Raw genomic sequence first — 23,024 nt, forward strand, 5'->3', positions numbered from 1 at the left:
GCACAGATTTGAAGGTCCCTAACTAACAACAAGAAAGTTACCACACATGATTGAACTAACCCTTCTTTATTATTTTTTTTTTCAATCACACTAAGTGATTCATTGGTCAGTGTGGGATGTTGAGATTTTAGGCTGTTTTGTGCTTTTATGCCATATTTTGTGCTTCAAATGGCCTTCCCCCCTGCTATTTTAAAATGTCCTAATTTTCTCCTCAGATTTGTTAAATTTTGGCAGAAAAGGTAAAATATTTTTCATTTATCCCTACATATTTTTGGAACCCTTTTTTTTTTAAGTGTAAGACCAACTTACGTGCACCTATGTTCTTCTAAAATAAACTTTCTGAGACTTTGCATCCCATCCAAAATCAAACAAAAGCCCAGAATTAATGATTTGTTCCTTGAAAGCAGCTTCTTTCTCCTCAGGAGAGAGTTTTGCATCTTTATTATCCCTGATCTTCTGTTTAAAGTCAGGGTGAAAAGCTGAGTGGAACAAATGTTAAGACAGAGTTCAAGGTGACCTCAATGGCTGTGAATGACATTTTACTTGAAATACAAAAGGTAATGTGTCTGTTCTAGTATTTGCATCCTGTCTGGAGTTGGTTGTACCACTACTACTTCTGAGGCTAATTTTTAGGGTTTTTCCCTCTTACTTGTCTTCTTTCTTTAAGTTTCTTCTAAGTGCCTCCTCCGTCTCTTTCACAGAGGGAATATTTGGGAGGGCCACAGAGGATGTGCTCCACTGCAGACCTTCATTTCTGGTTGACTTTCTTGTTTTGGTTTGATTTTTTTTGTTCCTTTCTTCTAAAGCAGGGGTTCTGATGGCATAGTGGGTTGGTTACCTGTTGGACTGCTAATCAAAAAGTTGGTGCTTCAAATTTATTAGTTGCAGGGGAGCTCTGGTGGCCTAGTGACAAGAAGCAGCACTGCAATCCCAGAGATAAGTGGTTCAAATCCACTGCTCTGCCGCAGAAGGAGAGGCAGTCTCCTCCTGTACCAGTCAGATCTGATTTGACGGTACACACACACACTCAAAATAATAAAATAAAAATAAAAAAATTCACTAGTTCCTCTTTGGAAAAGGGGGAGGAGGTTTTCTCCTATTAAGTTTTCCAACCTTTGAAGCCAGTGAGGGTCACCGTGAGTTACAAATCCCTGTGACCATAGGATTGAGTTTATTGTCCAAACCTGTGATCATCTCTTCTTTTTGCCTTTTATTTACCAGTGTGAATGGTTTTACAACTTTAATTCTCTGAACAGACAGCTGGGCTTCACCCTAAAGGTTCTATCACAGTTGGAGTCCAGTTGGATCTGAAAACATGCTTTTCTAACTGATTCTCAGGTGATACTATTAATGCTTCTTAGCTGGGTAGCAGGACTTGAGTCCCTGGCCCCAGGGATTTTTTTTTATGTGTATTTGTTCATTGTATGAAGTACAGATCTTATGACTTTGCAAATGGATATCTAGTTTTGCCAGCACCCGTTGTAAGAGAGATTCTTCCTCACTGAATGGACATTTTGTAGATAGATTTGACCTCAGCCGTTAAAATTGCTTTTGTGTTAACTGCTCCCTCAACACCCCCAAAAGAATTAGATTGCTTCACATTTTAATAAGTTATACTCTCTCTAAACTTCTTACTTAGTCACTCCCAGTTCGAGCACGATCTACTAGCATGAACCAGATTTCAGAAAATCAGCCTTTGTTTTCATTGGGAAGTTCCTTGGTGGTCAGAGGCGCAGCAGATACATGAGGCATATCTGTTTCTTCTATTCCCTTGAATAAGTCCTTCAAAGATCAGTCTTTCTGAGTCCAAACAGTATGTTAGACTCTTTTCCAGCAAAGAATTCTAGCAAACTTCATGAAAGAGTTTCCCCTTATTTAAACTTAACTGAGAAGCGCCCTTTAGGGAGCTGTGGTGGCCTGGTGGTAAGAAGTTGCTCTGCCAGCCCAGAGGCTTGCAATCCCAATCTACCAGATCCTCCTCTGGAGAAGGGGCATTCCCGCCTTTGTGGTCTCTCACTTCTGAAAACCCACTGGAGAGTCAGTCAGGTCGGAGTCAGTGCCGACACAACAGTACAGAAAGGAACAGCCGTGTTAGCTACAGGAAGCCCTAGCCCTGGTGGCACATGGAGCTGCTCACCGGAAGGCTGGTGGTTTAAATCCACCAATTGATCCACGGAAGAAAGGTGGACGCTCGCTTCCTGCAGAGCTTTACAGCCTCACAAACCCAGTGGTGGGCTGCTGTGATCAACTGGGTTACAGTGTTGTTATTTTAGGTACCATTTTTCAGATTCTTATTTTATTCCCTTTGACACTTGACATTTGATTCTGTTGCATCCGAATTCCCTCTTTTAATGATTTGAACGTCTCAGCCCTCAAGAGAGTGCTGTGCTCCCCACTTGGGGACATAAGGTTTACCGAGTGTGCTATGTATCTAGTTCATGCTCAGTTAGGTGCTCTGCACCTTTCAACCTCAAGAAATAGAAGTATTCCTATTTTATAAGTGCAGAAAACAGGTCTCTGAGGTGGTAAGTGACTTATCAGTTTTATAATGTAATGCAGCTGGGATTGAAACAATTTTTGTTCAGTATTAATCTTGTCTTTACAATGTTTAGAGTTTAACCTTCAGGACAGAAGTAAAGTTGACCTATTACCCTCCCTCCATCCCTCCTTCCCTTCCTTCCCTCCCTGTATCTATATATATATTCATTTTCCTATGTATGTGTACATGAAATTTCATTCCATTTTAAACCTGGTAATTTAAAAAAATCCTAGTACATTCAGTTTCCAAAATACTAACATATAGATAGTATGGAAAACTAATAGAAAAAAAGTCCAGTTCGGTTCTTAATTATAATGTCCCTGCCTTGCACAGGTACACTTAACTTTATCTGTCAAGTTCTTCAGTTTTCAAAGCAAGAGGAAACAAAATTTGCAGGAAATGGAGCAGTTCCTTTTAAATGGAAGAGAGGGCTCTGTGTCAATTTCAGGTCTATATCAAAGGTGGAGGACAAGCATAGTGATAGGCTTCAGTTTTCTCATTTAAAAATAACAGAGTACAGTGGAAATTTTCTCTCCCTCTTACTGATCTGCAGTGAGAATGAATGAATACTGTGTGTGAAGCCAGTTGAGTGTGCAGGAAGGGAGATGCTGTGCAGTTTTAACGTTATTCATGGTCCATTAAGCTCCTCAGGGTGTCTGTCACTGGGGAGGAGGGATTTTACCTTATATTCCACATTTCCTTGTATAAAAACTAGGTATAAAGGAGGGTATTTTTGTTGTTGTTTGTGGCTGTGAAAATCTCCTATAATTGTACCTGCAGAGCTTGCTCCTGTCACAGAGCCCAGGGCCTTGATCTTGGCAGAACACTCCAGAGAGCCAGCTTCAGAGGCAGGGGAATCGAGGGCCACAGACGGCTCTTGATCATGTGAGGACCTTGTGCTCGCCCGTCTGCGTCCCCGCCCATTGTCCTCTGTATCTGTCAACCTGTGAAGTACCAGACACACACTCCTCCTCTCCCCTCGTCCTGATCTGGTTCAGGACTCTGGACGAAGATGTGTGTTTCTCTCCACCAATATTTGCTGTCCTCTTCGGCCCTTCTTCCATCACCTGTCTCCTACCTTTCTTCTGGTTTTGCCGATTCTACCTAACCTAAGACCTCTGTGGAACATGAGTGCATTTCTGGATATTCTGTATGGAAAAATTAATAAACCTTGGTGTGACTCACTGAATCCTTTCTGATCACTCAGGCTACTTTGATTCATAATGCTTGTCTGGGGCTTTCATCATAGAAGACATCTAGGTTTCCCTGGGCTTGAAACCTACATATAAATTAACTATTATCTAGCAACTTCATTCCCCTTTTTAGTTTTGAGTTTTGTATTTTATTATATTGTATAGTATTTAGCATATGTCTCCGTATTTGTAGCTTTAGTATTTATTTATTTAGTGCCTCTTTCTTATGTGGGCTCTTGGCTAGCTTTTATTGTCAAATCCTTTTCACTAATTGCCTTCCTGAATTCTCTATGTTATCTGAGTCATTTTTCCTCTTGCTGCTTGGCATTTGAAACCACTGAAATTGGGCTGAAGTTCTAGTTGTCTTTCTTTTTGATTTGGAATGTGATGGCTTGGGGGCCTTTTCTGGGAACTTTTTCTGATTGTGTCTCTCATCTCTGCCTCTCCTCCTCTTTTTCTTTTGAGTGCCCTTTTGCCTGTCTCTGCCCAGTTCTTCCTTGGTTCAAACCATTTCCCTCATCCCTGGAACACTACTTCACTAAAGCCACCAAAACACATACACTTCAGAACTGATCTGGGAAAGGGGCCAGCCTGACTGAAGAGGCTTGAGTTGACATGGAAGTTTGTTTATTTAGGCTGTGACTTTTATAGTGCTCATAAAGCAAATGCCTACCTGAATGTTTAATGTTTAAAAGTAAAATTAAATTTCAGATAGGCTAAGACTGTGTAAAAAAGGGCCCTCCTCACCCCGGTCCGTGATGCTGTATTTCTTTCCCCAAGGTATCATTTCTGGTTTACTTCCTTTCTCTTCTCTATATCCTTTCCTTATAGCACCCCACACCCCATGATGCTTCAATATGTTGTTTACCATTTACAATCCTGCTACTACCTAGCTGGACTTTTCAGAAGTTGAGTTCCTTAAAATTTCTATGTGTGATCTCAGTAAACGTGTGTGTGTGTGTGTGTGTGTGTGTGTGTGTGTGTGTGTGTGTAGGAAGCTTGACATGTTTCCTCTCTAGCCCACAGAAAATGTGTTTTCTGGAAGCCCTTTTGACACTGCCTTGAATGCCCACTGGCCCTCCCTCATTGAATTCTCCGGAGAGGTGAGAGAGAGGGCTTTCTGCTTGTTGTCATATCTTTTGTTTCTGCTGATTATACACAAAGTAAGTTGTAAATAGCTCTCTGTTGCACTATGATTCCTTTGAGCTTCAGCTCCCCCTGGGGATTCTCCAGGGTCCCTTTCAAAGCCTCTTACTTCCTACTGCAGAAGCAGCGGAATGAAATTTAGATGAGAGCCAGACAATTACTGTCTCATAATTAATCCTGTGGCATAATATTTAGAAATAACAGTCCATCAGCTTAGTATTTTTAATTTTACTTTTTATTAGTATTAAAGCAATACATTAAAATGTAAAAATCCCTCTAGTTGTACTAAGATATGAAAAAAAATCACCATTTACACTTCGTTGAAGACGTGAAGAGTTAGTTAATAGTAGACCTTTTAATGTTTTTTTTCCATATGGTATTAAACAGACCTTTTTAAAAAAATGTATTTTATAAAGTTTGTATACATTGTGTTTCATACTGTTCTTCATTCACATTGTGTTTCAGACAATCTTTCCCATTCATTAGGTTTTATGAAATTAATAGCTATTGGACTATGCCCACCATTACACTCTCTTTTCAGGTCCCCACCAGATGGTTCCTATTTCCTTTGCCTCCTTCTCCACTGACTAAATTTTGAGACCCTAGATTTTGCCCCTACCCATCCTCACCCCTCTGCTCTCACTCTTCCTCCTTTGGATCCGCATATATATTTTACTAGTTGTCTTATTTTTACAATAATGGTCTTGTGCAGTATTTGTCCTTATGAGCCTGAGCTAGTTCACTCAGCATAACGCTCTCCAGTCTGTCCCAGGTTATGTAGTATTTTTTGAGATTGTGGCACCTGAGTGCTGCATAGTATTCCATTGTGTGAATGTACCACAGTTTCTCAATTCACTTGTGGTTGGGCATTTGGATTGTTTCCATTAAACAGACATTTTTATACCAGGATGAAAAAGAGTAGGTAAGATTTGAACTCTCAATTAGTTTACGTTTGACATTCCAATAGAAGCATAGGTTCATTCATTATTTCATTTATAGAAGAATAATAGTAAGGAAATTTATATTTGCTGCTTCGGCTATAATTTTTTTATCCTTCTTCACTAGCTTGCTAATTCCCAATCCCTATCAATCAAAAGCAGATTGAGGTGTGCCAAATTACAACTGATTAGATTATCGCCTTTTAGATCCTCTATTTGTATCTTCTCGGGGCCATTTGACAAATTGGGGAAAAGCTGTAGCTTTCCATTCCCCTTTAAAATTTTTTTAAGATTATTAGATGCACTGTGAGTAGTATTTGGGGTTAAGGGGAAATAGCATTATTTTGTAGGTTCCAACCTATCCAGCCATTTGTGTAATTTGGATTAAAGTACTTGAGTGTCAACCCAGAACATAAGCCATTATGGTGAAAAGTAAAACGCATTGCCTTGGGGGCAGAACAGACCCATAGCTGACTCTCCAGCTCATTTTCAGAGGCTATGAATTGCATTATAGGAGATTGCCCATTTTTCTCCCTTGGAGTACTTTTGAATTTGATCTGCTTTCCTTTGGGTTGATAACCCAACTCCTTATCCACTAGATCACCAGAACTACCCGCTGTTACAGTTGCTGCTGCTAGTATGTACCATTGAGTTGGAACCAACTATAGCTGACTCTCCATCAGGTTTTCAGAGGCAGGTAGTCACAGGGAAGGAGATTGCCAGTTTTTCTTTCATAAAACAGCTGGTGGATTCGAACCACGCACCTTTGAATTAGCAAAGGAGTTCCTTATTACTAAGCCACCAGAGCGCCTTACCATTATAGTATAAGCTCTCCATAAAGAACAATAAAATACAAACAGTATTGCAACTTCTGGTTTCTTTTTGTCGTTAGGTGCAATGATTCATGTCAGCTCCATGTAAAGTGCAGCAAAACTCTATCAGATCTTGTATTGTCCTTACCACCTGCTTTAGTCCATCTCACTAAAAGTCTTCTTTTCAGTGATCCTCTGCTTATTAAAACTTAATCTCCTTTCATAGATGTTGGTCTCACCTGACACGCTTACTTTTTGTAGTACTTTGGCTGCACTTCTCAGACAAATTTGTTTGTTGTTCTTTCAATACATGATATTTTCAGTATGCTCTACCAACATCACAATTCACAGGCATTAATTTTTCCTTGTGATTATGTGCTATTGAGTTGCTTGCAATGCAGACTGATGGAGTGACCCTCTCTTGAGCCAGTCTCACTGTCTGTGACATACCTGTGCCTATTGCCTCAGTTACTGTGTCAATCCATCTTATCCAAAGTCTTCCTCTCCTGAACTGTCACTCCACCCTTCCAAGCATGATACTCTTCTCCAAGGACTAGTCCTCCTGGCTACCTGTCCAAAGTATGTGAGATGGGGCTTCAAAATCCTTGCCTCCAAAGAGCAGCTTGTTTCACAGTTTCCACAATAGACCTGTTACTTCTCTTGGCAGCCCATGGCATGTGTTTAGTACTTTCCTCCAGCACACCACGACTCAGAAGTGATTCTTCTGTTGTCCTTGGTTACTGCCCAGCTCTCTGATGTATTGTAAGTAATTGCAAAGACCATGGCCTGAATCAGGTTCCCCTTAGTCTTTAGCCTGACGTTGTTGCTCTTTTTAGTACTCTGGAGGGATCCCTGGCTTCAGATTCTCTCCATTTAATTTGTCTTTTGATTTCCTGACTGCTGATGCCAAGAGTACTTATTGTGGAATCCTCCTTTAATAGTTCTTACTAATGGTCCAACATGCATGTTAAGAGATGAAAATACTGTGGTTTGGGTCAGCCCATGGTAGGCCTCAAGAAGACATTTTTTTTCCCCCTGTAAAACTTTAAAGAGGTTCTCGGCACAGTAGATTTGATGAGTACATCACATCATTTGATTACATGGCTGCTGTTTCCAGGGATGGTAATTATGCATCCAAGTACAATGAAATATTTTAGAGCTTCTCTCTTTTCTGCATTTATCATCATGTTGCATAGCATTCCAGTTGTGAGGATTTTTGTTTCTTGATGTTGAACGGTGATGCATACTGAAGACTCTAGTCTTTTTATCTTCTTTGGTAAATGCTTCATGTCTTCACTTTTTGCAAGGAAAAGGTCATCTAGGTATCACAGATCGTTGATAGGTCTTCCCCCAGCCCTAATGCCACCTTCTTCTTCATGTGATCCGGCTTCTCAGATGATTTGCTTAGAATATAGATTCAGTTAAGTATAGTGAAAGGGTCCAACACCCTTCCTGATTTTAAATTGTGTATTGTCTCTTGTTCTGTTCAAACTACTGGTTCTTCTTGTAAGTTTCTGTAATATAAATGCTGTTGTCATTGTGTGCCATTATGTCAGAACAGACCCATAGCTGAGCCTCCACTGGGTTTTCAGAGGCATTTAATCTCATGAGAGGAAATTGCCCAGTCTTCTCCCATGGAGCAGCTGGTAGATTTGAACCGGGTGCCTTCAGGGTTGCACTGCTTTTTTTCACGGAATATTAAACCATGGAATCAACTGAGACATCTTTCAAGAGATGAATAGAGAAATAAATTGTGGCGTTTCCATACAAGGCAATATAAATCAACCATAAAGAAAAGTCTAGTCATGATGTATGCTTACAGTATGAAAGACACTTGGAAATGCTAGTTCAATGCAAGAAATCAATCATGAGAAATAAATACATATTTCATTTATATGAATAGACAAATGTATACAGATAAAGCTTAGCCAGTTGTTGTGCCTGCCACTCAGAGCTACCGTGCTATAACAGCTCTGAAGTCTGCCTTGTCCTGAGCCAGTCTCACTGTCTTTGACAGATCTAATCCCATTTCTCAAGTTACTGAGTCAGTGTATCTCATCATGAGTTTTCCTTTGCTGAGTTGTCCAAGCATGATGTCCTTCTGCAAGGACTGGCCTCTTCTGTCCACCTTCCCCAACTTTGTGAGGCAGAACTTCAGAATCCTTGCCTCCAGGGAGCACCTTGGTTTCACCCTCTCCAGGGCTGACCTGTTTGTTCTCCTGTCAGTCCACAGCATGTTCAACACTTTCTCTGGCACCACAACTCAAAGGCACCGATGATTCTTCTGTCATCCGTAGTCATTGTTCAGCTTTCTGATGCATAGCAAGTAATTGCGAAAACCATGTTCTGTATCAGGTGCATAATAATTTTTGCTCCTCAGTATTCTAGAGAGGTTTCTGACAGAGGTCTAGCCAATAGTAGTTACTAAATAGAGAAGAATAGTGAGTGGAGCGGGACAATCAGCATTGCTTAAGGAGTGACTTTTTGTTAATGATAATGGAGAAATTAAGGATAGTGGTACTAATTGCACTATATAATCACTGTAATCAATGTCATATATAAAATCAGTGCATTGTGAAATATTTTGTGAAAATATTTGAAAAGATTCCAGGGATGGGCTAGTGTAACTCTGTGCTTTTTTAACAATTCTACCTTTATAATGAATCCTTCTCACCTGCCTTCCACCCCCACATCCTACAGCTGATTTTTCTTTTGAGATGAGTAAGGGGCATGATGGTGTAAGCTGTGCCACCAGTGTGTCAGATGTCACAGGAGTCACCCTTGGTGGACAGCCTTTAGTGGAACTCCCAGATTAAGACAGACTAGGAAGCTCGATTGGCCATCCACTTCTGAAATAGCAACCTTCTGAAAACCCTTTGAACAATGGAGAAGCACAGATAGATATAATACAAGAGGTAGAGCCCAGATTGGGGGTCAGCCACTGCGGCAGTGTGGTCCAGGGTTCAAAAATTGTGAGGATGGCACCAGGTAGGGCTGGATTTAATCTGCTGTTCACGAGACTGCTGTGTGTTGTACTTGACTTAACCATACCTAATGACACCAAGGGACAGAAGTTAGGAAGAGGACAGCAATTATTCTGCCTTCCACACTACATATTTTCTGATAGTTAATTTAGAGAGGGAGGGTGGTATACATAATGATAATTGGATATGGACTGGGATAGTTTTCAGGTCATGGTGACTGTAATAAAAAATTAGCTCTGAAATATCTAGAGAGTTTTATTTCTTTTTTTAATAAAATTTAACAAATATACTGCTTTTTCATTCAATCACTCATACACATACTGTGTTCTATAATATACTTGATTGTAGTTGTTATTGTTAAGTGCCGTCAAGTTGTAGACAACTCGTAGTGACCATATGAATGAAAGACTTGAACACTTTTATAACTTTCTTCATTTCTCCAAGTTCATAGAGTTTCCGGAGGCAAGCCGTTTCGGAAGTAGATGCCACTCTTGTTTCCAAGCTTGTTTTAACCGGGGAGCTCCACCAAACACTGTCCACCATGGGTAACCATTATCACATTTGGCATATCAGGGTCACAGTGTTCAGTATCAGAACCACCACGAGTTACCTCTGTACAGCAAATGGACAGACCAGTGCTACTTGATTAGTGTTATTAATGAATGACTATGTTTGATCAGCCTGGTTTTTTTTCTATATTGCTTTCCCTTCATCCACCTTCCCAGTTTTCACTCCATTCACCCTTTTCTTCCCATCCTGGTCACTTAACCATCCAATAATGAATTTATGTATAAACTTTATTTTAACTTTTTTAGTGGTGATTTTACACTCTTATCTAACTGACTTATTGTCACTCACCGTGATTTATTCGAGACTCTTCTGTGCCATATTTTAGGAATTGTTTATAATTTTTCAGTGATCATAAGTAATGCTGCAATGAACCTTAGTGTGCATATATTCATTTTTCTCTTTGGGATCTATATTTATTAATGCATTGCTTTATAGAATGATTTTCCTATTCCTATCTTTCTAGGGAATGTCATGTCATTTTATAGATAATTCAAAATGTATATAAAATTATTTGCATTTTGAAACGAACTTAAAACTATCATCAATTGCATTTTAGTATTTGAGATGAGTGAGGTTATAGCATCACATACATAGTTGTTCTCAAAGTTGACTTTCTTTGTTGTCTTTTTATTTTTTTCCCCCCTCAGATCTTTTTTTCCATTCACATAGGTCTTACTCTGTTGTCCGTGGAGTTATTTCTGATTTAAGGTGGACTTGTATATTCGAATCTTGATTCTGCTGCCAGTTTATAGTTTCATTAAACCTAACTCTTTTAAAAATTATGGGTAACTACTTTCGTGGATCTTTCTGGGGGGTATTTTTGGGTTTCTGAGCTTTAGCGTGCCACCCAGTATGGTACTTCCCTACTAGTTTTGCCTGTGGGTTTTGTCTCTTCCTCCAACACCCCCAACCCCGACTCTTGGCATCTTCATACAGCTTATTCTATTCTAGTTCAATCAGAGAAGCATATTGGGTGTTTTCTACCCCTCAGATTCTGTGTAAGTGTATGAAGTTGTAACTGAGTATAATTGTAGGTATTTCATTTGCTCCTGTCCTTATGAGAGTGTTTATAAAGTGTATTCTGTGACTCTGAGCATAAAAAGGAACTGGAAATGTCGTTTTTGTGGCACAGTAAAAATTTTTTTAAACAGGTATTTATTATGCATACTTGAAGTAGGGCCTAATTCTTCCCTTAACTTGGAATTCTAATGTATCGATTCTGCTTTAATGAGTGAATTTAGTCACATACCTTGAGCTTTTATTGAAAGACTTGATGGGGGGTTGGTTTGATACAGTGTATTCAAGCTATCTTTAAAATTTTGTGTATTTTTTTAATTTATCTCACCTACACCTTTTAAAGAAAATCACTGTTGCAGAAATGCTAACTGTACTTCCAACTGTAATCTTGAGTCCAAAACCAGTATGCAGTGACAGAGCCCCCCTGCGTGGTTTCTCAGCACTCCTTGGCCTGTTCTCCAAGGCAGCGAATATACTCTCTATCACACTTGTTGTAGACTGAAAAGCAGATGCTAGTTTCTGACTTGTTAACCCTACTATCATTTCCTTCGTTCTTTGTAGTTTATTTCTTAGTTAAATAACAACAGATGCCTCCAGAATGGACGTCACCAAATGCAGATAATCTCAAAGTTAAATTCCTAGCAATACAGTCTTGTATTTTTCTTTCCATTTTCTCCATTTGAATCTGAGCTATACAGGTTACTGAAATTTTTCCTCAAATCATACACCCATACATACAACACCTGTTTACGAATGTTATATGTGGTAGTGGGAACATACTATAGTTGTAAAAGTATAGCACGTATGTGTTATTTGCATGCATGTTTGGTATTATCTATATGACTCGGTATTTAACTTCTCTCTGCCTCAGCCTTTTCATTTGTAAAATGGATATGCTTGTATTTCAGAAGATTGTTGAGAGGAGAAAGTGGGTAAATCTTTCTGTGATGTGTCTTCCTTGCACCTGGACCGTTTCAAGTGCTCGGTAAACATGACTTCCCTTTCCTTCCTATGATGGCCTCCATTGGTCAGATTCATGGGTTTTAAAGGCAGGGAAAATTCTCACTTGAATACATGAAGGTGAACCTGAAAAGGATTAAAGACTGAGTGAAGTGCTGTTTTGTAAATGTCAATGAAATTGCAAAGTGCAATGTGTTTAAATGGATTGTGTTTAGAAAAATGGAGTTATTTATGTTCTAATTGAAGAGGAAGATGCCTTCTTACATAAAATTGTGGTTACCTAAAGTCATCTCTGAGTAATGAGAAATGATTAGGCAAATGATTTACATAGAAACAAGATTTTAAGAGAGAAGACATATTTTAAGTGGAAGACTTTAGGAGAGAAGATACATGTGGAACAGTATATATTTAGAGATTTAAATATTTATAGTAGATGTGAGATTCTGAAGATAGCATATGTTTAGACATAAAGGCATGATTTAATTATTTTTTTAAAATTTTATTACTATTTTTGTGTGTGTCCGGTCAAATTGGATCTGACTGGTACAAGAGGAGATTGCCCGTCCTTCTCCAGCAGAGCATCTGGTGGGCTCAAACCACATTCTTCTGGAATCCTGGCAGTGCACCTTCTTGCCACTAGTCTACCAGAGCTCCCTAATTTAAAATTGTTTAAAAAAAAATCAGATGCAATCTTAAATACTTTCATTTAGCTTGAAAAAAACCCTCTAAAATGAGTTAAACAAGTAGTAACAGGTAATATTTAGAGGTAATATTAGCTAATTAGGAACTCTAGTGGAATAGTCCCTAATGTGTTGCACTTCTTATCAAAAGGCAGCCAGGGTCCAGAGGTTCAAATTCAGCATCTGGTGAGAGAAGGTGGAGGTTCACTTTGAATTGTGGTTTACTTCACGGCACTAAGATGTTTTTGTTTTAAATTGGCTAACTATACGAGATCATTTCCTTTTGAAAGGAGTTTTTAGCATAGAATTTTGAATACACAGAAACAGTCACCTTTTTCCGTTACTTTTACCAGGACAGTCTTAACTAATGAGCCTCATAAAAAGAGTGTAAAAGTAGTTTAAGCAAGGAAAGAAAAAGAAGTAAAGACTGACTATACAATGAAGAGCCCTGGTGGCATGGTGATTGCATGTTTAACTACTAGCCAGAAAGTTGATAGTTCAAATCTACTCGCTGCTCCTGGAGAGAATGGCAGTGTCTGTCTGTAAAAAGTGTATCCCTGGAAACCAGGTAGGACAATCTTCTGTCTTAAAGTGTCACTGCACATCATGATCTACTCAAGTGAGAATTTGATTGTTAAACCTGTGTAATCGATCACAGAACAAAAGTTAATTGCAACAGATGTTTCATGAGTGGAAAGGAACTTTATGTGACATAAGATGTTATGTTAAAGTTTTTCAGAGAGAAAAGTTAAAAAAAGGACTAATGGAAAAAATGCATGTCGTTAATATGAAGGGGAGATTCCATGCCCCTTTCCCTCATCCCTCTGTGCTTTTTACCTTCCTCTTTCTATTCTCTGCCTCGGCACAAATCGTTAGGAAATGCCTACTTGAGGTTACATGGTATGACTACAAGGACACATGGAATTTGCGCCGGTCTGTCCTCTTGATAGTGACTGTTTGCTAGATTTTAAATGTAGCATCATGGGTGGTTCATTGGAAGAATTCTTGTCTTTTATGTTGGAAACTTGCATTTGATTCCTGCTCGATGTACCTCCTGTGCATCCACCACCTGTTTGCCATTGGTGACTTGCGTGTGCCTATGATACTGAACAGGTTTCAACTAGTTACCAGGCTAGGAGTAAAGGCATCACAATCTACTTCCGGACTAAAAAGGAAAAATTGACAGTTGTCTGATTTGCAATTGATGGTGCGCATGAGACAGAACCACGGCAGCAGTCTGTTCCTTTTTGCGTGATGTCGTCAGAAGGTGGGGGCTGACTCCATAGAGAAGAGCACCAAGTTCATAAATATGCATAATAAGGTTTGCAGTGTACTTGAATGTGATGCCCCAAGTGTATGTGAAACGTGATGCGCTGTTGGAGCTGGGATGTCTCTGCTTCTGCTGGGGTCGGGTGTGACTGTGTGCAGGTCTCTGCAGACCCCTGTGCCCAGCATCTAACTCACCCGTGTTCCCCTAGGTTCCAGTGGCATGTGCTGGCAGAGTGCTGGGTGCAGACTTTTGCCCAAACCTGGAGGAGCCAGAGCAGAGGCTGGACGTCCAGGTTGGAGTCTTACTGTTTTCTAAGGTGGGGGTGGTGTGACAGCATCAGTGGTGTCTGATGATGGCATAAAGTTTTTTTATTGTCATTAGGAAAAGGATACGCTTTGAGAAAGGTATAAAAAGGAAGATTCTGTGGTTTTGCATTTATGCATAGTTGGAGTCCATTTCTTCAGGAGTAATTGTGTAATTGCAGTTTACTCCGTTATTCATTCATGAATTCACATATATTGTAAATAAGAATGAAGTCTTAGAAGGAAGACAACTTACACTGACAAACATTGATAGGAGATCTTTTGCTCTTCACTGAACCTAACTTTAACATCAAAAGTTCACCAAAGCCCCAAATTCCAGCTGTCACTTGGGTTGATTCCAACTCCAGGTAACCCTCCATTGCACTCTGGAGGCTGTAAATCTTTCTGGGAGGAGATTTCCCATCTTTTCCATAGAAGCAGCTCAGTTGAACTCAAACCACCCATTTGTGTTCTTTCTTCTTCTTCTTTTTTTTTTTTTCCTTTTAACAGTTCTTTCTGTGGAGCACAAGTATTTTCTTAACAAATGAGCTTTCTAGGAGTTGGAAATGATTTGATGACAGTTGATTGTATTCAGTGATATTAAACAATTATTAAAACTATACAATGTATGCTGAACAGTAGCCCAGAACTTGGCACAAAGCAGGCATCCAATAAATGAGAGTACATCCTCCCCCCACCCCCCAAGCTCATTATAATGTTCTAAGATGTGTGCTTCTTGCGTTATGTATACTGCTTGTACTTTGGTTTCTCACATTAGGAGATCTCCATTATCGACCTGGTCACTTTAAAAAAAAAAAGTAGGACTTACAGATAAATATTTTATTTCTTCAGAGGATGGGAGTTATGTCTAGTAGCATAAGTTTGTTGACTAAATATGTTTTTTTCATTGAAATAATTTCTTTTAATTCTGTATTTTACTATGTGAATTAAAAGAAATTTTTGTAAATTGAAAATAAAATACATCAATTTGATATCTTGGCCAGAAGAATGCTTCTTTTTACTTCTGCATGTCTTTTAATACTTGAGAGATTTCTAATTCCAAAGATTAAACCAATGACTGAAGTTTTAGCATGAATGACATTCCCTCATATAAACAAAGATTTGTTTAAAAATATTTTAAATGGACATCATTTTCTAATGTTAATGGAATTAGCATAGGAATTTGAGATTTATAACATTTTTAAACTCATTTAAATACCATACTTAAGATAACAATTAAAAAAAAAAAGAACCTCAGCAAAAGAAACAACCACAGAGTTGTTCACAGTGGAGAGAAGATGGAAGTGGGGGTAGGAGGGATTTTAGGTTTTGCTGGTGCTTGGAGGGAACGTTATCCCTGCACACCTGCTCTGGCCTAGGGAAGACCACCTGAGCTCTCTTGGGCCACAGGCTGCTACCTTCTGGGTGGTGTATGGCTCTCAGACAACAGAAGAGCAGGTGTAACACATAAGAGACATGTTCATGTATTTCCCAGGTTTAGAAAGCTAACAGCTTGAGTGTGACATTTAAATGCAGAATGATGGAAGACTTTTCAAGAAGATGGTGTGATCCTTGACCTCCTTGGGTGGGGCGAGTGGTGTTCATCAAACACATCACCTGGAACAGTCTGTCTTGGGTGATTGTGTTCAGTGATTTGTTTTTTAACCAGAAGTTACGGTGCAAAGATAAATGAGTTTTGCAGATGTGTGTGCTTGTGTCTGTGTAATAAAACTGAAAAAGAACTATGAAACACTTTACTTTGACATATTAAGGGAGAAAAATACATATTTACCAAATTTACTTGAAATCTGGTTATGAAGGCAGTTAAACCAACTGTGGAGTTGACTTTGAAGCATTCATTGTAATGATGACCAAGTTCTTGGGCAAAGTAATGCAATAGCTAAAATTATTCATTTGGGGGCAACATTTTGGTAGCTTAAATGGAAAGGTAGAGTTTGTGAAGATAGTTAACTGTAGAATATTCGCTCAGACTATCCCTTCCTTCTCTTCTCTTTTGAAAGTATTAATTCTTTCCTAATCTGGTTTCCTTCAAGTTTGCATAATCTGGTAGATATCCATAGTACTTGAAATTAAAGAGGTTTTAGTTTGCATTTTCTTCATTCCACTGGTGGTATGCATCTTGCTCTATGTCCAAAACCTCACTCCAAGGAAATGTGGCATTTTTTATTTTTTAAGTTTAGTTGTGAATCCTAGAATTCACTGTAGTAATTGCCAGAGGCATATACCCCAACCACCCCCAGCTTGGGTTTAGACGATTTGCTATTTTTCTGGATTTTTGAGGATCACCTATTGTACACCTTGATTTAGAAATAACAGAGTATATCATTTCTTACAAAATATTTTCCTTTATACATACACATAGTGGCAACATCTGGCTTACTTTTATAGGTTTTTTTCCATTAACATGAGTTCATATGACTGGAAGCCTTTCTTGTTCTTATCTCCTTCCTTTTAATGATTCAAGTATTCTTCCTCAAAGTTGAGATTACTTAGAACTTTATCATGTAAAAACCCCAGGTTCCCTGACACTGTTCTGAGACTGTATCTTTGGTTTTGAATGGCTGCCATGTTTGAACTTTATCTTTGTCTTTATCAAAGGCATGTGCCAGGTTTTTGTGGTTGTACATTTGATTTAGAAAAGAAACAGTTGGAAATCAAGGCTCTGATTCCCTTTTTAATTTTATTTTCCTTTTTTTTTATTTTTGAAGTAGACACAGATCTGTTATTCCTTTATCTCAACTGATGTTGATTTCCACTGATGTTTATTGTTGTGTATCTTGTTGCTCTGGATATGATTTTTGACTCATGGTGACCTCCGTATGATAGAGTGGAATTGCATAGAGTATTTTCTTGGCTATAATCTTGGCTCCAGTAGATTTTCAGTTCTCTCCCCCATGAAGACTCTGGCCATCAACCTTTGAGTTAGCAGCCAAGTGCTCAAAGTTTGTGTCATGAAGATTCCTTAACCAAATGTATAAAATCAGTTGTTTGCTTACGATTTTGGTCAGAACCTCATTTAGTTACTTCAAACTATTCTTACGAAAATTCAGTTGAGTTACTTAACATAGCTTTATCATGTTGTCAGTGGTTGCAGCCAGGTCAGTTCAGCACCTGCCTTGTTTAAGAGCTTGAGAGTTGAAGATGTGGGACTTGGCTAGATATTTCCCACCACTGAAGTGCTTAGAAAATTAGAGTAAATAAAGAACCAATATTTCTGTAGCAGATTAGACTCAATTTACTGTGATGTTTCATAAACCACAGCCTCCTTTCTTCTGTGAATGCATGAAGGATCACTTTTCCCCCCCCCTTTCTCCAGACATACCGGGGTGCAAGTGTAAATTTCCATAAAATTTAAATGAGGTGCTTCCTGTAATTAATGAACAATTGTGGCTGCTCTCTGGTCTGCATTGTAATTAACCGTGATCAGGCTTGTTTAGTGATGACACTGTTTCTGTAATAATTTGACAAGCTACTGTGAATTTGCCAGGTTATTAAACAACCTCCAGCACACACTTCTGGAAACACGAGGATGTGTTCGGCGGTGGCTGCTGCTAGTTAATCGGAGCATAAGGGAGAACCCAAAGCTGCTCGTTTAAGGTTATCTATCACCATGAACAGATTGAAATTTCTGTGATTTTAGGGTCATTCATTAATTTCTTATGGAGTGTCTAGAAAACTGCCTCCCTCCCCAAGATAAATCAGCTGGTGCAGAGCTGGTCATTTCTCTGTAACTACTTTGATGATAATAATGTACAGAATTTATTAGCAATGTGTATTAAACAAAATGTGATGTTCTCTTTCTCGTCTTATTAACTAGGTGTAATTGTTTTTTTAAAAAATTAATAGCAGTTTCCTTCCAAAATTCATTCATAACATCTTCCGGCTATAAGTTTCCTCTTGTTTTTGTTTTGTTTTAAAAACAACAGTAGATGACCTTGTGGTTAACACAACTGCACGGCAAGTAGCAGGATCTAAGTGGATGGGAAGCCTTCCGTCCCTGGTCACCAACATGCGTCCCACTCCTCCTTCTTTTTAAGTTAAGAACTGTTCAAAACGTTACTGTCTAGTTACTATGGTGTCTTTCATTCAGATTCTATTTATTGACTAAACCACAAGGATTCCTGCCCAAAGTACCAGGCAGTCTACGCTTGACTGATTTTGATTTTCTAACATCAGCCACGGGGTTTATTTGAAAAATGTACATACACTACAGCTTTAACAAGTCAAGTGACTGCATGCTTTTGACCATAGAGTGGAGTGTATCTGAAGATCATTAAATTTGGGGGGGGGGGGAAGGAGGAAAAGAGAGGGTGGAGAATAAGTGTAGTAGTCATTGTACTATTGCAGTGTGTGTGTGTGTGTGTGTGTGTGTGTGACACATGGTTTTTGTCTTTTCATCTTCTCCAAGAGCCAGAAAGTTTCCTGCCGTTCTCTTCCCAGCTCTTGACAAATGATTGCCAGATGTGAGATCTTTGCAGTGCTCTTTCCCTCAGCAAACCTGCAGCGATGGGATATTTGATTCTCCCTTGCCCATTTCATCTCCTTTCCACATCTGCCAGGGACACACAAGCAATACATCCCTACATGGGAGTTTAAAGTTTATTCAGCTCCTTTTCCCCCCTTCAATAAAGTGTTTGGAGACAACAGAATGAGGTCCATATGACTCCCTCCCCACTCCACCGTACAAAATTAGTTGTTTATTTTACTTATCTACCTCTCAGTCATTGAACTATTTCATTTTCGTCTCGGTGCGTGGAAAATTTGACGTAACCCTGAGAGTGCTGAGTCTCCCATTGCTGTCTGCTCGCGGCGTGACCGCTACCATCTCAGAGACCCTCTCCCCAGTGGTCCCACTCCTGATCAAAACTAGACTGGAAGTTTCTTGTAATTTTATGCTAAAATAATTTTAATAAACAACTGTCAAGACAGGAATTGTGGCATGTCTGGTAAAATTTAGTAGTCAATTAAGATTAACAAAACTGCCTATGAGGCTGGAAATTCAGGTTTAGTTTGATTAGCTTATAAACTGAGGTTGTCTGTTGTCAGAGATGATAGGAGTAAGGTCTTCCTTTTAATCCCACGTCGTTTATAAAAGGCGGCATATGCTTAGTTTTGGCGGCATCTGAAATTAGCTTGTGTAGGCCACACACATAATCTGTAACATACACAGAAGCTCCTTGCATCTGCTTGGAATATGTATTGATACTGACTCCCCCCACCCCCAATCTGTGTTTAACAATATTTTCCACAATGCCCTTATAGCTTATATTCAGACTATAGGGTGGGCTGACACAGGTGGCCTCTCTGTTTTCCTGTTACCCTTTTTTGGCAAACCAAAGGGCCTCTTATTCCCTGAATAAGATCAGCATTTTTTAAAAGACATTTAAAAAATAATCTATAAAATGTCTGCCACATGTTTTCTAGTTGATGGAAATGTTTTTCAAATTAGAGCTTTAGTATTAGACTCTTATTGTAGAAATGCATGTGTGTTTACAATTTCTGGTACTTTCCTAGCTACCTGTGATTGTGTGCATATATGTTTTTTCCTTCTGAAATTCAAATGAGTATAATTTTGACTTTTGAAATGCTCATTTAGAATTTTACTTTATTTTTTACTCCTAGAAGAAGTGAACCGTGACTGTCCTATCTGAATCAAAATAGGACGTTCCTTACTCAGTATATGTTCTTTAAAAACGTAATAAGAACAACAATAAAATGCTAACACAAACAAACCCAGAAGCCAACAGCCTATATAAGAGGAAATTTTAATAAGCACAAACTAAGTGAGTGGTATGATATTTTCCATAAGATGCCAAATATTTTCTATTTTTGAGGGATGTTTTTATTAAGCAGGATTGAAGATCATTGTAATTGAACATGTAGGCAGAGATTCCAAACTTACTCTGAAGAACAAGACGAGACACATGATATTGATGGTGATAAGAGTAAACAATCCCTGAAACAAAAATCTTTAAAACAGATAAAACATTCCCTGTGGAAAGTTGATGTTGTTACTGTGCTCTGACATTCCCCAAGGAGTGATGCCACACTGGACACTTTGTTGGATGCCAGTGGTTTGGAGGGATGAAGGTGAGGAAGCGTTTCATGACACAACAAGGTTCTGAACTCCTGTAGCAGGAGCCAAGTTCCTCCGAGTTTAGATCACTTCACATAATTTGCCCTTGCTCATGCATTTGCTGGCTTCTCATGCCTTCCTGCCTTTTTCCTCACCATGGTTACTCTGGGAGGCAGAGAGGTACTAAGCAATGGAGGTGTCATCCGGCCCACGCACCTAGGGACCGTCCTTCAGAGGACGACTTGTCACCAGCCGTCAAAGAAGAGAGTGGCTTTGTGGTCTCTGAACATCTGGCAGCAGTGCACAGGAAGCTGAGGGGGTGTCATTAATTGTGATGAAATAATTTAAACCATCAGGAATAAATGAGGCTGTTAAGCTAAGTTCAGATTCCATTTGCCATGCACATGTGTCTAGCAGCCTGTGTGCATTTACAAAAAAAAAAAAAAAGAAAAGAAATAAATAAATGGAATGAGATTAGCTCTAGAGAAGTGAAATATAAAGGATACAAGTTGCTGGGTAGTGCTGCCATCCTGTTGGACCACTTCGTGGAGTTGTTTGTAGAATCTTTATATTGAAGATGGGATCTTACTGATTGTGATTGTGTTATACAAGAATTCTCGGTGGTCTTAAGCTGCAATAAAGAGCAGTGATTCCTTTAGTTTTTATTGGGGCAAAGCAGAGTCCTGGAGATGGATGGTTTGAGGAAAACAAATCCCCAGGTAAGGGGATCGTTGTTCATTTGTGAAGCCAGAGTATATCGGTACCCAGCTCACCTTACTTGGGTTGTGAGTACAATTTCAGGTACCATGCTTTGCCGGCAGGCTGCAGGCTGGAGGGTCATTTCTCTCCAGTCACCCACTGTGATGCTCCTTTGAGACCTTTTGATACTTTGGAGCACCTCTACATTGTATTGTTGAGATTTTAAATAGCTAGTATTGGTGAGAAGAGATGAGTAGTGTTCTCCCTAGGACACAACATTCCTCAGGCCAATGAACATGTTTTTAAAGATTTTGCACAATCAGTAAAGATGGATTTCAATTGTCATCCTCAGGCACCATGGAAAAGAGGCAGCTGTAACTTCTTTACGAAGCAAGGATTGCCAGGGTTTGGAATGTTGTAGCTGCTCTGAGATTTTATGCTTTAAACGGATCATTGGAGTATAAGTTATGAAGTGTGTTTCTAAGAGAGAAGACACCCTTTGACCTATAAGCAAATGAGGTCTTTTATTTAAAAATAAACAGAGATTTGAAAAAGAAAATGACAGTCTTCTAAGGGCAGAAAATTTTTCTGTATTTTAAGCCGTTGGAGAAAAGAAACCATTTTATCAGAAAGCAGGCATACCAGCAAGTCTGAAAGCTCCAGGAAACCTTTTGAGAAGAGCTATTTTACTGAAACTTGTCATTTCTTTTTGCCCCTCTGTGTGCTTGTTGCTTCAGTACCTGACCTCTTTCTAACTTCTTCCATTTCACTCCTTCATTTCTTCTTTCATTTTTCTTTTCCTTATAATTTTCACTGTGTGTAACCTTTGTAACCTATACTGTTTCTCCATATTACAAGCTGTATATAACATAGAAATAAACTGCAGTTCTGTTTTATAGACTTTGTTTCCATGCTACTAATTAAAAGCTCCATATCCAGAATCACCTAAGTTGTAAAATTGAATTGAGGTTGCATTTTTATATAAAATTGTATAACCTTTGGCAAATTTCTTAAAAATAAAGAATGTGAATGAACTTGATTAGAGTTTGACTTTTCTTATTTTGTTTTATGGTGAATGTAGTTACCAGGTTATCTCCCTTCAGTGGACTTCTTCATGAAATTATTATTGATGAAATTTAGCCAGAAATTTATAACTTTTAATTACCATCTCTTTCTTATTTAGATTTAGAAGAAAAGACCTGACACTGGAATATGTTAGTTTCCTAATTTGAGGTTTGTTTGCCATGAGGTCTTTGAAAGTTGCTAGTTGTCTGTCTGTTGCTTCTGTTTGTATCCTAATGAATTTAATTTTAATTAACAAAATAGTACAGTATAGGTTTTTACAAACTTAAAACTCTTGTTATTGTTGGAAGCATTGAGAAAACAATATATGTGTAAAATGAAGCTTAGTACAGGAAAAATAATTATTGAGTGCATTTTTATATATGATAATATTATAATAATTTATTATTAATTAATTTCTGGTAAATAACAATAGATTCTTTTAGCTGATAAAAGTTAAAAACTGCCCTCCACCTGGAAAATGTTTTACTCATCTTTACATAGTTTATTATTTTGTTTTTACTGAGAATCAGAGACCTATGTTGAATGTAGAGAATTTTAAAATAAGTGAATTGTGGATTTTGGTTTTACTTTACTTGGAATAAATGAATGCACTTGGTAGTTCATTTGTTTCAAATCAGGAAATGACAGTACAATCAACATGCTTTGTGTTCTTTTGCAAACGTGTTAGTAAATATGGAGGAGGAGGAGCCGCACTCTGAGGAACTTTCGCTTTGTTTCCTTTTTGCTTCCTT

The 23,024-nt window shown here is 38.6% G+C and overlaps 1 protein-coding gene across 1 annotated transcript in view; it reads left to right on the forward strand.

The window, feature by feature from the left end:
- The window catches only part of BNC2 (basonuclin 2), a 360,393-nt gene that overhangs the window by 36,018 nt on the left and 301,351 nt on the right, over positions 1-23,024 (forward strand). Inside the window, exon 2 of the mRNA XM_006881284.1 lies at positions 14,318-14,401. Coding sequence (XP_006881346.1) covers positions 14,318-14,401 — 84 coding nt within the window. The remainder of the gene's footprint in view (positions 1-14,317; positions 14,402-23,024) is intronic.

Source organism: Elephantulus edwardii, unplaced genomic scaffold (genome assembly GCF_000299155.1).
Source record: "Elephantulus edwardii isolate Elephantulus edwardi_28Jun2011 unplaced genomic scaffold, EleEdw1.0 scaffold00014, whole genome shotgun sequence".
Lineage (NCBI taxonomy): Eukaryota > Metazoa > Chordata > Mammalia > Macroscelidea > Macroscelididae > Elephantulus > Elephantulus edwardii.